At 42.3% G+C, this 14998-nt stretch overlaps 1 protein-coding gene and 1 long non-coding RNA gene across 2 annotated transcripts; both read left to right on the forward strand.

Moving 5' to 3' along the window:
- Window positions 1–1583: 1583 nt before the first annotated feature.
- LOC119273113 (dirigent protein 22-like) lies at window positions 1584–2864 on the forward strand. The gene is made up of 2 exons (XM_037554398.1): window positions 1584–1589; window positions 2041–2864. The coding sequence occupies exons 1-2, from the start codon at window positions 1584–1586 to the stop codon at window positions 2602–2604; spliced, it is 570 nt and encodes a 189-aa protein (XP_037410295.1). The 3' UTR covers window positions 2605–2864.
- A 4972-nt stretch (window positions 2865–7836) lies between these two features.
- Window positions 7837–9657, forward strand: LOC119273466. Its single transcript, XR_005134868.1, has 4 exons — window positions 7837–7905; window positions 8725–8948; window positions 9029–9293; window positions 9401–9657. It is a non-coding gene; the product is annotated as an uncharacterized LOC119273466 (long non-coding RNA).
- The last annotated feature ends 5341 nt before the right edge of the window (window positions 9658–14998 follow it).

Below are 14998 nucleotides of genomic sequence, written 5' to 3' on the forward strand. Positions count from 1 at the left end.
ATTTTTGAAAATTCCAAAAAGTTTCCAGAATGATTCTGGCACCCTCCAAGAATTATCAGGCATGTGCCGAAACCATTTTGACTTAATGGCATACCCCGAAACAACTTTTTCGGTTTCACCGAAACTCATCCGGTGACCTCTCTCTGCGGAACTTTTCCGCTGTCCGAAACTTTTCGGTGATTTTCTCTCAGACTCCCTGTCTAGTATTCAGCAGATAGATGACCCTTAAGCGTGTGACCCTATAGGTTCGGTGAAGTATAAACATGACCCGGAACCCCTTCCGATCAATGATCAACATCGGAGTCATGGACACCCATATTGACCCCTATACCCACACGAATGAATATTCGAGTGAACCTTCAGTTGCAGTGAGCTATTCCTGTTGCTTCGCGATATGTCACAAACACCCGAGGTGAGATTTGTTGCATCCACGTGGACGAACAATTTGTCCACCATGCAAGTTACCTCGTTACCGGTTTTGTTATCTTTTCTCGTTTCTGTGTTCCAGCATCCCAGTGATCAAATCACATGGTGTCTGGCCATACGATTATGGATACCGTAACACCGAGAGGGCCCGAGAATATCTCTCCATCATCGGAGGAGCAAATCCCAATCTTGAGCTATCAAGTTACTTGACATACTTTTCCATGAACCCGTAAGCCGCCGTAATAGCCACCCATTTACGGATGACGTTTAACAAACCCCAAAGTTCATGAAGCAAGCATGAAGAAACTCAATACTCTCATGGTCTAAGGAATCATGCAAACATTAACCATCTCTGTGTTATGTACCATTAGCTTGTGACGAATGAATCTCATAGCATAACATCAATCCAGGTCGATTCAACACAAATGTTCTCTTAACATTGTGCCCTCAAAATTGCTGGCATAGACATGCCCATGATCAGGAAAACAGAACCATCATGCAACACTTGAGCTAGTCTTAGAAGCCAGACTAGGAATACTTCTTACCGTTTATTATTCCACACGTGCATATGAGTCTTCCTTCGAGCCTCGTGGATATTGCAGACTCGAGAATCATTGCAGTTATAGCATGGAACATAAACATAATTATGAACTCGGAGATAAATAATATCATTTATTATTGCCTCTAGGGCATATCTCCTACAAGGGTGACCCTAGATCAGGGTTGGGCCACCTACGCAGCCGTTCATTAGATCAAGATCGGCTACATGGTGACGTTTAAGCTCCTCACTCCCGGCACCCTCAAGGTCATCATCTTCGACGACGATGACATTGAGGTCGTCAACAAGTGCGGGAAGAATGACGAAGCCTTCGCCGCCAAGGAGTAGGGTCGTGCCACCTCTTTCGAGCATACTATCGAGTCTGCTTTGAACATGTTTATGGTTTATGCGTTGAACTGTTATATCTGTGGTACTACTTATATCTAAATCATGCTAGTTGATGCTCTGTTTATACTCTGTTGTGCTTATGATGTGTGATGCCGAAGTGTGGTGGTAACCTCACCAACTAGCTAAAGAGGTTACCACACAGGCCTTGCATACAACCAAACACCATGCCTTGGGTTTGTGGACTAACATGCAGACCAAACACGTTCAGCCCATGCAGGTAAGAATGCATGCAGGCAACCAAACAACATGCATATGGTGCATTTAAGACTGCATTTACATAGCCAGGTTGGATGGAGAAGTGTATGCAATGCGGGTACTGTAACGCACGGCATACAAACAGACCCTACACTGTTCGACCATCTTTCCACGAGATGTGTTATAGCAATCCATTTCTTAATTTCCCCGCAAAAAAATCCATTTCTTAATTAGTTCGGTACAAATAAAAGGCTTCTAGAAGTATGTACAAACATGTGGCGGACATGCTACCTGAGTACTTGCCGTGCTAGTAACATCTTTCCTTTCCAGCGACTCCTCATAATAGCAAGGAACCGAACACGCCATGAATCTCGTTGAACTGTCAATGCGCCGCGTAATGCATGCATACCTGCTTTCGCGTCCAAGTGCATAAATACTAGCGTACGCATATAGGACGCGTTATAGCCAAATAGACGCACATCACACCAGCAAAACACCAACTACTCAACAGAAAAACCATGGCCTTTGACGCGCTCTTCTTCGTCCTCCTCGCCCTGGCCACCATGCAGCCGCAGACCGCATCGTCTGAGAAGGAGACGCACCTCAAGGTGTACTGGCACGACGTGGTGAGCGGACCGGACCCGACGTCGGTTCCGGTGGGGCAAGCGGCGACGACCAACACCTCCAAGACAGCCTTCGGCATGGTTGTGGTCATCGACGACCCGCTCACTGAGGGCCCCGGCCTCAACTCGTCCAGGCCCATGGGCCGCGCCCAGGGCACGTACATCGCCGCCGGCAAGGACCAGCTCGCGCTGCTCATGAACATGAACTTCGTCTTCACCGCTGGCAAGTACAACGGCAGCAGCGTCGCAATTATGGGTCGCAACGCTGTGTTCACAAAGGTACGTGAGATGGCTGTCATCGGCGGTACAGGCGCTTTCAGGTGGGCCCGCGGGTACGCGCAGGCCAGAACACACACCTTGGACCTCAAGACCGGCGACGCCACCGTCGAGTACAACATATTCATCAGGCACTAGTCTCGGCCGTTGTCAAATTTTACCCAGAGTTAAATACCATGAATAAGAATTGTATGCTCAAAAGATAATATGTGTTGCTTTTGGAAAACCTTTTTTTGATGTCAATGACAACTGATACTGTTGCTGCTTATCTGTTACAAGTCGTTTATCTGCATGGACTCTCTTTGCCGTTTTATCTTCTTCTTTGTAATAAAATGTTGTCCTGTGCATACTTGATAACTCTACTTGGTCTTAATATTGTATCATTGTAGAGGCCCGTGTTAGAATGTATTGTATGTATGTATGGTGTAAGTATAAACTGTATATACACTAGTAGGATTAGCATTTTGTTTTTGTTGTAATCCTCTCAGTAGTTAGATGGTTAGATCGATCCTTATCTCATATATAGCTTTTTCATGACCATCAATCCATAACCCCAACTACCGAATCCTTGTAACCAACTCATCTCTATATAAACACCCAATGCATGCGTCCCTGCTGGTGTGCTAGCTCCAGCAGCCAGAGAGGAAGGAGATGGCACGCAAGGTTGCTGACAAGGAGAGCAAGCCCACTGCCGTGCCAACTGCCAAGCCCGTCGTATGAGATCGCCAAGGCCCAGGACTCCCAGGTTCTGAGTTTTCTTTTCAATTCCATCTCACCTCCTATGACGGTTCTGATCGCCCACTACTGCACCTCGGTATGTAGCAAAATGGACTACATACTGAGCAAAATGAGTGAACCTACACTCTAAAATATGTCTATATACATCCATATGTAGTACATATTGAAATCTCTAAAAATACTTATATTTAGGTACGGAGGAAAGTACCCTTGAAGAAGAAATATAATGAAATAAACACTAGACACATCAAAAGGAAATGAAGTTCTATAAATAAGAATGAATTAGTGGCATTGGTATTACCCTTTAAAAATAGAAAATATAAAACAAACAATTCAAAATTTACACACAATTTATAGAAATTATGATTTTATAATATGCCAGAACAAGCATATAACATTGGATTTTTCACAAAAAAGGAAGTTTCCTAAGAAGGAATGAATTAATGGCATTGGTATTACTATTAAGAAAATAAAATAAAATGACACAAACGCAAAAAAAACCAAAATATTAAAGTTTTTCTAAGAATAAATTAGTGGCTTTGGCATTACACTTTAAGAAGAAAGGAAATGAAATAGAAACTAAAAATCATAATAATGAAGTTTTCCTAGAAAAAAAGAAAATGAAACAAAATCAAAATAATGAAATATTTCTAAGAAATAATGAAACACACACTAAAACAAAATCATAAAAATGAAGTTTTCTGAGAAACAAATAATTAGTGGTATTGGTATTACCCTTTAGGAAAACAGAAAATATTAAACAAATAATGACAAAAGTTGCACCCAATTTTCATAAAAATTCCACTTTTTCATAATATGCAAGAACAATCATATAATAGTGAAAATTTTCAAAAAATATCCTAAAAAGGAATGAATTAGTGGCATTGTAATTACCCTTAAAGAATAAATAAAATATAAATAAGTTAAAAAGTAAAAATAATGAAATTTTCTAATAAAAAATAGTGGTGTTGGTATTACCCTTTAAGAGGAAATAAAATAAAAAAATAAAACAGACAACAATTAAATTTGCACACAATATTCATGAAAATCTACTTTTTCTAAAATATGCATCAATAAACATATTATAGTGGAATATTAGAAAAAACAATTCCTAAGAAGGAATGAATTAGTGGAATTAGCTTTACCCTCGAAGAAGATAGAAAATTAAATAACAAGTAAAAAATTCAAAATATGGAACAAGGAATTAGTAGCAATAATATTACCTTTAAAGAAGAAAGATAAAAAAATTTGAAAAGGCCTTGCACACAACATCGCTCTAAGATTGCATTTTATGCAGTATGCAAACAACAATTATATAATAGTGTAATTTTCGCACATAGCATAGTATTTATGTGTATACATTTACACTCAACCAAAAAAAACCCACAAAAGAAAAAAGAAACCCAACTAACAAAGAAAAAAAGAAAAACAAAAGAAAAAAGAAAAAAGGTAAATAAACATAAAAATAAACAAGGCGATAAAGAGGAGGGTTGGATCTCATAGTTAGTAGGCTTCGGCCCAGTAGCAAATCTACTGACCCAAATATGGGGTCAGTCAAAAAAGGAAAACCAGGCCAGCACAACAAGTAACATAGGATGGAAAAAACGCAGCACGAATCTCAGAGGAAAATCAATGGCTAATAAATTGACCGACCCGGATTCAAAATTCAGGCAACTTACAAGTAGCTAAACTCGATTGATGAAGATGAAGAGAGAAACAAAAAAATAAAGAAAGAGAAAAGATGGTCCAGGATGGGCAATGTGTTACGCGGCGGACTGACGAGGCACATCCATGAGCCCTCATACCCTTCCTACATTTGGTCCAATCTGAAGGTTTGCAGAAAGGCCGGACATTTGAGGGGGATTTAAGGAGGCTGGTTGTAGATGCTATTACTCCCTCTGATCCAAAATAAGTGGCTCTATTTTTTGGGGGGAATCTATTACAAGTTTTCGGTCATGTAGACTCTGTTTTTTTTTCTTTAGTTTTTTTGGGGGAAATTTCTTTAATTATCGGTACTGTATCATTATAGAGGTCGGATACATTGTTATCACCTTGATATTAATATAATAATGTCACAATTCCCATGCGTTGCAACGAAACTAAAGTATGAGTAAGCTCACCGCTTAAGAGCATAATTTTGGGTGGAGACATTTTTGTATTTAGTTATTTGTGCATTCTTCAAATGTTAGTCTAACATGAACGTAGTAGTGTACTTGTTAATTTGTTTTAGGTCCCACATGTAAGTAAAAGTACATTTGTTTATTTATGTCTATTCGAAAGTTGTAGTCTCACAAGGTGTATTTTTTTATTCATAAAGGTTGTTGGTCTCACAAGATGTGAACTCGCACCAATTTCAAACTTTATAAGTAGGAAAGGTAATTAAAAAATTATATCCTTATTGTTGCTTTGATTTGCATGTAAATAGACATTGGGAGATATGCATTTCTCCGACAAGTATTTTCAGACGAGGGGATTACTTTCGAAAATTATTTAGAACCTCCCGTGCATTTTACTCTCAATGGAAATATAGCCAACCCCACCTCTCCCCTGATCCAGCTGCATCAACGATGTGATCGGACCAAGGAGTGACCATGCCCGATAGGGATGGCACACCAATGCCATGGTAGGGATGGCCGCGCCTGCTGCCACCGAGATGAGCAGCGGGCGGCCTGCCTCCAAGGCAGGGCGAGGGCGGCAAGTTTGGAGGGCAGAGAGGGGCAAGGAGGCAGGAGGCGGAGCTGGGCATGGAGCCCCGCGACGACGACACAAGGAATCCTAGCTCGCGAGATGTTAATTGGCAGAGAATATAGTGAAGTGTTCTCTTTTGTGGGATGAGATTAGAAAACAAACCGATGAGAAGGAAGAAAACCGGTGCGAGGTCGAAAACAAGGAGAGGTGTGGCAAAAATTAAGAGATGAAACGGAAAAAAACAGACGAAAATAAACCGTGAAAGTGAAGCTACCAAATCCTCCTTTAGGGGTAGAGATATAACCAATAAAACACAAATAAAAATCTTTAGAGAAATACTTTTAACTTTTTAAGAACAAAATAAGAAACAATTTTGAAATATAAAGACTCATTTCCTGTTTAATAAAATAAAAACAATTGTGCTAGGTCTCACTGGAATTGATTATGTCTCAGTAGATACCACATCCATTCAATCTTGCATGAAGATCCATGCAAAAATTTCTTTTTATCTTTTCTTTTTTCTTCTTATATACTGGTATGTTAATTGACTGTGACTTGGTTAAATTTCATTCGGTTGAGACTCGGCCACATCTATCCCTAATCCCTAATCCCTAATCCCTAAGCATGGATTGACTCCGTGGGTTCACCGTCACAATACGCTTCTCTCCGTGAATTTACGCTTTCAGTTTTTTCACCTATATTATTTTCTACATCCGAGGTGGTACTATTTCATCCAAAAACGTTTAATTCCAGAATTTTATCCGTTCACGTGTGGGCCGCTTGCCCTGTCTGCTTCGCTGTCGCTGGTCCGACTCCCTCGCTATCATCGGCCCGTGTTGTAAAAAAATGTTTCGCTGTTTACTCCTCTCACCCATCTCCTTCTTTGACCCACATACGAACAAGCTAGGGTTGGAGCCGCCGCCCCTCCGTCCTGCCCGCCGGAGCTCCGTCCGCCACTCTTCTCCATCTTCTCACCCCACCTCTACTCCCCCAGGCCCAACTGTGGTGGATGACATGCCCGTCGGCGCTCCATACTCCCCTCTTCTCCATCTTTCCCCTCGCCATCTCCCTCCTCACTCCCTGTTCCACCACCACCCCTACTGCTACAGGCTCAACCATGGTGGTCAACACGGGGATGTGAGCGTGCACGGGCGGCGTCGGTGGACAAGAGATGCGTAGAGGATCTCAAGTGCTGCAGACGCTGGCGAGGTGAGTGATGATGCTTCTTCCTATTGGCTACAGAGGCAGATTTAGGGTCAGGTTTGATTTGTTTGTGTTCCGGTAATTGTTGAAGGTGAGAATGATATTACACTGTTGATGGAGCGCAAGTAGCACAAGTTAATCATGTGCATTGCCCATTATTGAATATCAAGTTCAATGTTCTTGATTTCTTATTTGAGCTGTTACTCATTACTTTTTTAATCCGGTACAATAGTCAATGCATCGCTACTTCCATGTATACAATGGAAATAATTGTGTACACATATGCATTCTTCCAAATTGCAGTTTACATGGGGTAAACGATCATGTTGGTCTCTATGTTGCAGATATTCCAAAATAAAGGAGGCGGCTAGAGGAAGCATTGGAGGCCAAGTTCAGCAACAACGGTCAGCTGTCGTCGGTGGCCGGATGACGACATCTGTAAAGGAATGAGGGTGGTCGGATACCGACAACAGGGGGCTACTGAACTAGGCAAGCTACCATCACTCCATCATCCCCGGAGATCGTTTGGTGATGTGCTGCATCACATTATGGACTAGAGGCGCGGACTGCCCGCGCAAGTAGGTTATGTGCTTGAGATGACTGAATGTCCGATAATACCATAAACCTTCAGCGAGTAGTGGCTCCAAACTCCATCCCCTGATCTCAAGATAGCTCTATTAAATCTCTTGATGGTATAACAGGGCATTGGCAGGAATTCTTGATGATTGAGGAAATTATGGTAGGCATTCTTGATGGTATATTAAATCTTGGTTTGATGGGTACTTTTGTGAAGAAACTATTGAGTCCCAGGTATTGTGATTCTTGCAACTCTTATCTTTTTCATGTTCTGCATCTGACTGAATCTAAATTCTTTTTGGGAATACGCAGGAGACCTACACGCCCATATATTAAGAAAGACAGAAAGAACAAGTTTTTATGACTGAATCTAATGCATGGTTAAGCATTTCGTTTTCCATTACATCTGATCCGATTCCAATGCTTGCTTAGTTGTTAGGACAAATGAATCCAGATGGTTGTAATGAGTAATAAGATGAGCAAGGTGCGGGGGCAGTGTTGTGGCTAGAGTATTTTAGAGTCCAGATTATTGCTGCTACCTCTACTCTCCTCTGCCATTTGGTAACTAATGACAACGCAGCAGCTGCGTGGTTCACGGTTTACGGAATCTCGATTGCAAGTGCCTATACGATGTTCTTCTGCCCATCTAAATTCCACATGTTATGTGAGTAGTACAGCCGCATGAATTCACGATATGTATTTCGGCCTGGTTCAAAGGAGCAGTCTGGCAATATGAGCATTTGTACAAACTATCTAGGACATCAAGTTCACTTGGGTCCGCTTATTTACCTACAAACTACAGATGAGACCCACTAGATCAATTAGTGCCATCTCCAGATTTCTATCATCATGTTTCTTCGTTTATCTACATAAGTTCCACTTGGAGTTGCATGCATTAAACATACTGTTTTTTTAGTGGGCATCTGACTTGGTTCAGATGGCTTTTGTTGTGAAAGAAGAGTTTGGTTCACATGTGGCTTTTGTTTTGAAAGAAAAGTTATCTTTCTAAAGATCTGTACTCTGAATCCTACATCTTTTGTCATATTTTTTTAGGCCTGATGAGTATTACACGGCATGAGAAATTCAAGAATTGAATGAGAAGAGTGAAGACGACTAGCAGGTTGGGTTCTCTAAGGAATGCCCATACGAACTCGCTATGGCGAGGATGACTCAATGAATGGACATGTCGATCATGCTCAGCCAGTTGCGCAGTTAGAAGTTGGAATCGAACCCGAAAAGTTTGTGGAGTCCGTGCTGACAACCCTACCAGCTGGGAGGTAGGAACTACCTTTTCTCCCTATTTTGATATGCAAGATTGAATATTAAGGCATTATTTGAAATCTATTTACCGAGGCAGGGACATGAGAAGAACTATTTTTTCTCCTGTTGCAACACACTGGCCGAAGGTTACAAGTGTGCAAACCCGTATTGTTGTTTATAAAGATGGAATTTATTAGTCGTTTTTGGCTATCGAATTGGTGATGCAATCCGTCCCCACATCTGTGTCTTCACCACTTCGTCCTCCCACACAATCAGCAGAACAGAGCAGCTGCAGCGATTTGGCCATTCATCTCTTCGAGTGATTCAAACCTAGGAAGCCTGCTACTTGCGCAAGCAACATGGTAAGAAGTTTCGGTTTTCTCACTAATGCACCTCAATTGGTAAGGATAGATGAATGTCAGTTTGCTTTATGTTGGTTTTCTAATTTCTACATATTCCTTTCTTACAGACTCTTCCTTCAAGGAAATCTAATTATCTAGGTATATGGAAAGGAGGCAAATTATGTAACTATTTGGGCGTACTCATGCTCTGCTATGCAGATTGAGGAGAAAGAGTTATTTTATTGTGATGATGATTAATTTTTTCATCTTGTGATCTTCTTTGCTCAAGTCAGCCTACATATGTTATCTGTTTGTGTCTCGGAGCGCGGCTGCGGTGAGGGGCTGCACGGCGTGGAAGTTGGGGAGGAGGAGCGCCACGGCGAGGGTGGAGGCGAGCACGATGAGCGGCAGGAAGAGCCCGCCGTGGCGCGCCAGGGGGAGGGTGATGTCCTTCCAAGAGCGACCGCCAGAGGCTGCCGATCCGGAGCAGTTGATGGCCACCGCGGCCGCACGGGCGAGGGACGCAAGAACGATGTGGTGACCTTCTTCGATGTGTGCTATTTTCACTACGTTCATATTATCACTACTTTCTCTCTTCCTTGCGTCTCATGCTTTGATTTGGGTGTTCTTTGGTTTGTTCATATTATCACTACGTTCTCGAGTAACTAATCGGTGCTGCTAGAATATTAGAAAGATGTGCGTATAGATTTTTGGCTTGTTCTTCTTCATTGATGCAGGTGTGTAAGGAATTGGTTCGAAACTTCGAATAATGATTTTCTGTACAACCTATCTGCCTGAGTCCCATGCATTGATTTTTGCAACATTGCAAAGATCTATCTCTGTTAAGTTGATACCTCTTCACAATTTTAGTTATGAATGTTATACCAGTGTCCTTTTTAGCATCAATTCATGATTATTATCTCTTCCCAATTTGAATTTTCAATTTTCTCCTGTTATTTTGTTTGATGTTAGATTTCCTGTTGATGAGAGAGGAACACGAATATTAGTTGTTCAGTACTTCATGCAATGATACAACTACAATCTGCAGCATACTACTTGGCCTTGCATGTAGTCTGAAAATGATTCCCAGCCTGTATATTTGCCTATGGAGGTACTGTATACATGCTGCGTGCTTCCTCATATTTAAATTAGACATCGGATGTTCAATATTTTCTACAAATTGATTGCAGGCATGCAAGATTGTTGAAGGGCAAATGTACTCTAAGAAGCTGAATGATAAAACAGGTTACCAACATATTTAGAGCTTCCTTTTGGGATTTGTGCAGGCCATGGTCTGGAGGACATGTCCGGTTCACTAACTCAATTTCAAGGAAACAGTGGAAAGGCAGAAAAAGGAAACCACATGGATTTAGAAATTTCAGCATTGTAGAGCTCAGTTGAAAAGGAAAACGAGATTTATAACAATCAACCAGAGTGGTGATTCGATTTTTGACAATTGGTACTTTGGTTGTGTGGTCGATGAAGACATGAGATTGATTTGGATGGGGCAGTAGGTTTGCTCGGAGAGGAGGTGAGAAGGACGGAGATAGAAGAAGAACCTTGAGATGATAGTGATATTGTTGACTCAATACTTTATTGGCTCTACTTTGTGTCGATCTTTCAGGTGCATGGATAGTAATTTGTGCAAAACTACGCTTTCCCTTGTCATTTGATAATTGTTTTTCTTTATGGTGCTCATGACATATTTTTTTTATCTACACTTACCTCCTTTTGATCGAAGAATAAGATGTGGGTATTATTGCATTGCCAACTTAGCTGAACATTTTTTGAATTTTGTACGGGTATTGTACATGTTAAAGTCTGCGAAATTAATTAATGGTCGAGCGTGTTTATAAGTTATCAAGTCAGGCACATAAGTCTAGAAAGTAGCTAAATTTTCCTACTGAAAAGTAGATAGGTTTCTGATGTAAGACTCTACATAGTATACGTAGCAGTCATCTCAATTCTCTCATTCTTCATGCCTTGAGGCTGTGAAACATCTATGCTAGGTCGCCACACTTTAGCAATCTTCATTTGATGAGGTACATTCAAATTTGGTCTGTTTATTAATTTGACGAAAAATTATCTTCTCTTAGATGGTCAAGGTTCTAGAGTTCATTGCTATGAAAGAAGGCATAGATTTTGGCTGGTGGGAGTGAGGGAGCTTAGCAGCATAGGCCACCTCTGCCAGTGTGAAGACATGCGGCCACATGTTGTTGTGCATCAAGTCATGAATACACATGAACGCCGGGGCCGTTGTGTTGCCTCGGCCGAGGCCTGGTTATTGGTCGCTGTTGTCGATAAGGATGACATGAGGCATGTGTCCGATGCACATGAGGATAGAACTCCTCTGTTAGCATCCTCTCATCGGTTCCTCAAAGTGCGAGCGCGTAGAAAGCATGATTACCATGGGCACGTGTATGAAGCGTGGGTGGGGCAGGTACATGTGTGGGTGGGGCTGGGGAAGAAGCAGCAGTCGCCGTGGGCACGTGAGAAAGGCACAAGTGGAGGTGGGATGGGGGGAGGGCGGGTTTCGTGAAACATGGTTATTGTGTTAGAACTCAGATGTATGTAATAGTTTTTCTCCCGTTGCAACGCACGGGCATTTTTGCTAGTCCAAATAAAAACAAAGACCTATGCGCCTAGTTCTTTGAAACTCTCTACCGAAAATGACGCCAAAAAATTTCTACGCTCGTTTCCACTTCCATCAGGTGCCAGTAGTCCTTAGTTTCCTTCCTGGCATGACACGAGCAGCGACAGCCAGGCCTGCAGTGCCTAGAAGTTGGTGTTGCCGGAGCAGAGCTTCTCGAGTTCGCCGCCCACCCGCGCGGCAGCACGCCGGCCTCTTTAGCTCCCGCGCTCCTTGTGGCCAGGTGCAGCGGCGTGAGCTACACATGCCTTGGGAGGGCGAGGCCGCGTTGACGCCCTAACCTACATCCTTGGGCTCACGACTGCAGTGCAGCCGTGGGTATACCCGGCTTCTCCGGCGGCGGCGGAGGCGGACGACCGCGGCTGGTGGTTCGCCCAAGCCCAGAGCAGATTCGAGAAGGGCGGCAACTTAGTGTTGGGCCAGGAGGGGATTGGGTATGGGGATAGATGCAGATGCAGACCCGAAACTCCTAAGGTTGCGGCTCCTCTATGTGCTTTACTCCCAGATCTCCGTTCAGTTATCACTGGTATTCCAGTCATCTACTCAGTTATGATTCTTTTTTTTTGCATCTAAAGAAGCATAAATATGTAGCACACGAATTGGGTAACTCTCAGATAGCCCGACACCTCAAAGACAACATCCTGGTGAGTGATCATTGCTGTATGTCTTACACATGAATCCTCTTAGATTATTTCTGAGCACAACTTTGGGTACTACTGAAGCACCTGCTTTCCTTTGCTAATGTATGATAGTATGAATTGAAATCTTGGAATAAGTTTTGAATATTATCTTCTTCCAAACACAGTTGCTACCAACAACATCGTTGTCAGTTAGCTTTTTTCCAACAAAATGACTGAGTCAAAAACGACCAGTTTGTGGCAAGGAGCAGGCTAGGCTAATGCCAACGTCTGCAGCCACAAGTAGAGGAAATTTCCCCTGCCCTACAACTAGGGAATTCCATACATTTTCAACAATGATTAGGACTTCCTGTACTATTTAAGTCGCACAATTTTTGGCCTTAGAAAACAAGTCAGCATCTTTGACTTGGAACGCCAGTCCTCTTGCTCTTAGCCATGGTTCCTTCTCCTATTTGGTTGGGAATTACGCCATCCGGGTGGCTAGAGCATCCACATTGTTAGTAAAGAACTCCTACGAAATGGAAAAGCCAAGCAACTGCATCTCCACGCGTTCGACATCTTTCTTCGCAGTAATGCTTCTGCACTTGATCAAGGTCTTGTCTTCAGGATGTAATTTCGTGCATGCAACAGATACTCTTTTTCCTGGCCAATCTCTGCGTCGAAGTGGTAACCAGTCCTTAATCTCAAAATCTGGTGCCTTCAAGCTGGCTTTCAGTTACTTGAGATTTGGCATATGGTACATGAACACATCAACTTGTAGTCCTCTTCTAGTTTGGCAGCCTGATGAAGTCTCTCCAATTTTACCTTGGTCCTGGTCATTTGGACTCTCAGAAGCTTGACAGTTATTTCTGACAGATGACGGTAGCTCACTGGTTTGGTCATCACTTCATAATGATACGGGGATTATGTCCACTCCTGCACCTGCAATACTTCTTGATAATGGAAATCTCGTAGTCAGAGACCAACTTAATATTTCCATGGTGTTCTGGCAGAGCTTCGACAACCCAGTAGGTACACTGCTACCTGGAGGATGGCTGGGATTTAATAGGATCACTGACAAGAACATCTCGCTTATTTCCGGTCCTTCTTTTGGTTTGTATTTCGAACAGTCTATTCTTGAGATAAATACAAAGCAAAATAGAGTGTCTATGGTCTGGCATATTTCTAACACGTATGACACAACCACTCCCATAAAAACTATTCTGATGCTTTTCCCAGCTGGATGGGCATTCGTGAAGATGGAGACTCTTTTCTGGTGCTCAATGATGAACATCTATATGTACAATTGGATGGCAATGGTACTGTCAGTGCTGCTAAACTAGGGGATTGTAGTTCTGTGATGCCGTCTACTTCTCTGGATTGTGGTTTAGACTGTGGCACTGACAACATTTGTCTTATTCCATATGACAACACCCAGTCGTACTGTTTGAGAGTTGGTTCTCCACACTGTCTATCTAATTCTTCCGCTAAAGAAGACGTTTATTTCTATCCGATAGATGGAGTATTATATGTATCTCCAAGAAGTCCATCACCAATGGAAGTCGCATTCAGCACAGATTGTGAAGCTATTTGTTTAAGTAATTGTTCCTGCATTTCATATGCTTTCGACTTTGACGGAACATGCTCACTATGGTTCCGGGAACTGCGCAAAGCAGTGATTGTGCCTTCTGATCAGCAGAGTTATCGTTTGTTTGTACGTACGGCTAAGCAAGAAAATTGGACCTCGCATTCGAATTCCCTGATTCAAATTATTGTTCTAACAGTGATAGGTGTCTTAACCTTCATGCTTGTTGGTCTGGTGCTTTTGTGGAGAAGCAAAATAAAGTTATTCGAAAAAGACTTCTGAACTCCAGTAATGGCCTTACGATCTTCTCAAATGCGCAATTAAAAAAGCAACACAAAATTTCTATCAAAAACTTGGAGAAGGGGGTTTCGGCTGTGTTTACAAGGGGACATTGCCAGGAAACTCTGTGGTGGCTGTCAAAAAGCTAAAAGACCTTGGACAAGGGGAGAAGCAATTCTGAGCGGAAGTGCAGACCATTGGAATGATTCAACACATCAATCTTGTCCGTTTATTTGGATACTGTGCTGAGGGAAGTAAAAGGTTGCTAGTATACGAGTACATGGAGAATGGATCTTTGAACTCTCATCTGTTTTCAAAGAGTTCTATAAAATTAATCTGGGAGATCTGGTACCGCATAGCACTTGGAATAGCAAGAGGCTTGGCTTATTTGCATGAAGAGTGCAGGATTGCATCATACACTGTGACATGAACCCGGACAATGTACTCCTTGATGCAGATTTCTGTCCCAAGATTGCAGACTTTGGTATGGAAAAACTTCTCGGCTGAGATTTCAGCAGGGCACTGACGACAATGCGGGGGACCATCAGATATCTTGTGCCGAAGTGGATCTCGGGGCTTCCAATCACACGTAAGT

The sequence above is a fragment of the Triticum dicoccoides genome, chromosome 3A (genome assembly GCF_002162155.2).
Source record: "Triticum dicoccoides isolate Atlit2015 ecotype Zavitan chromosome 3A, WEW_v2.0, whole genome shotgun sequence".
Taxonomy (NCBI): Eukaryota; Viridiplantae; Streptophyta; class Magnoliopsida; order Poales; family Poaceae; genus Triticum; species Triticum dicoccoides.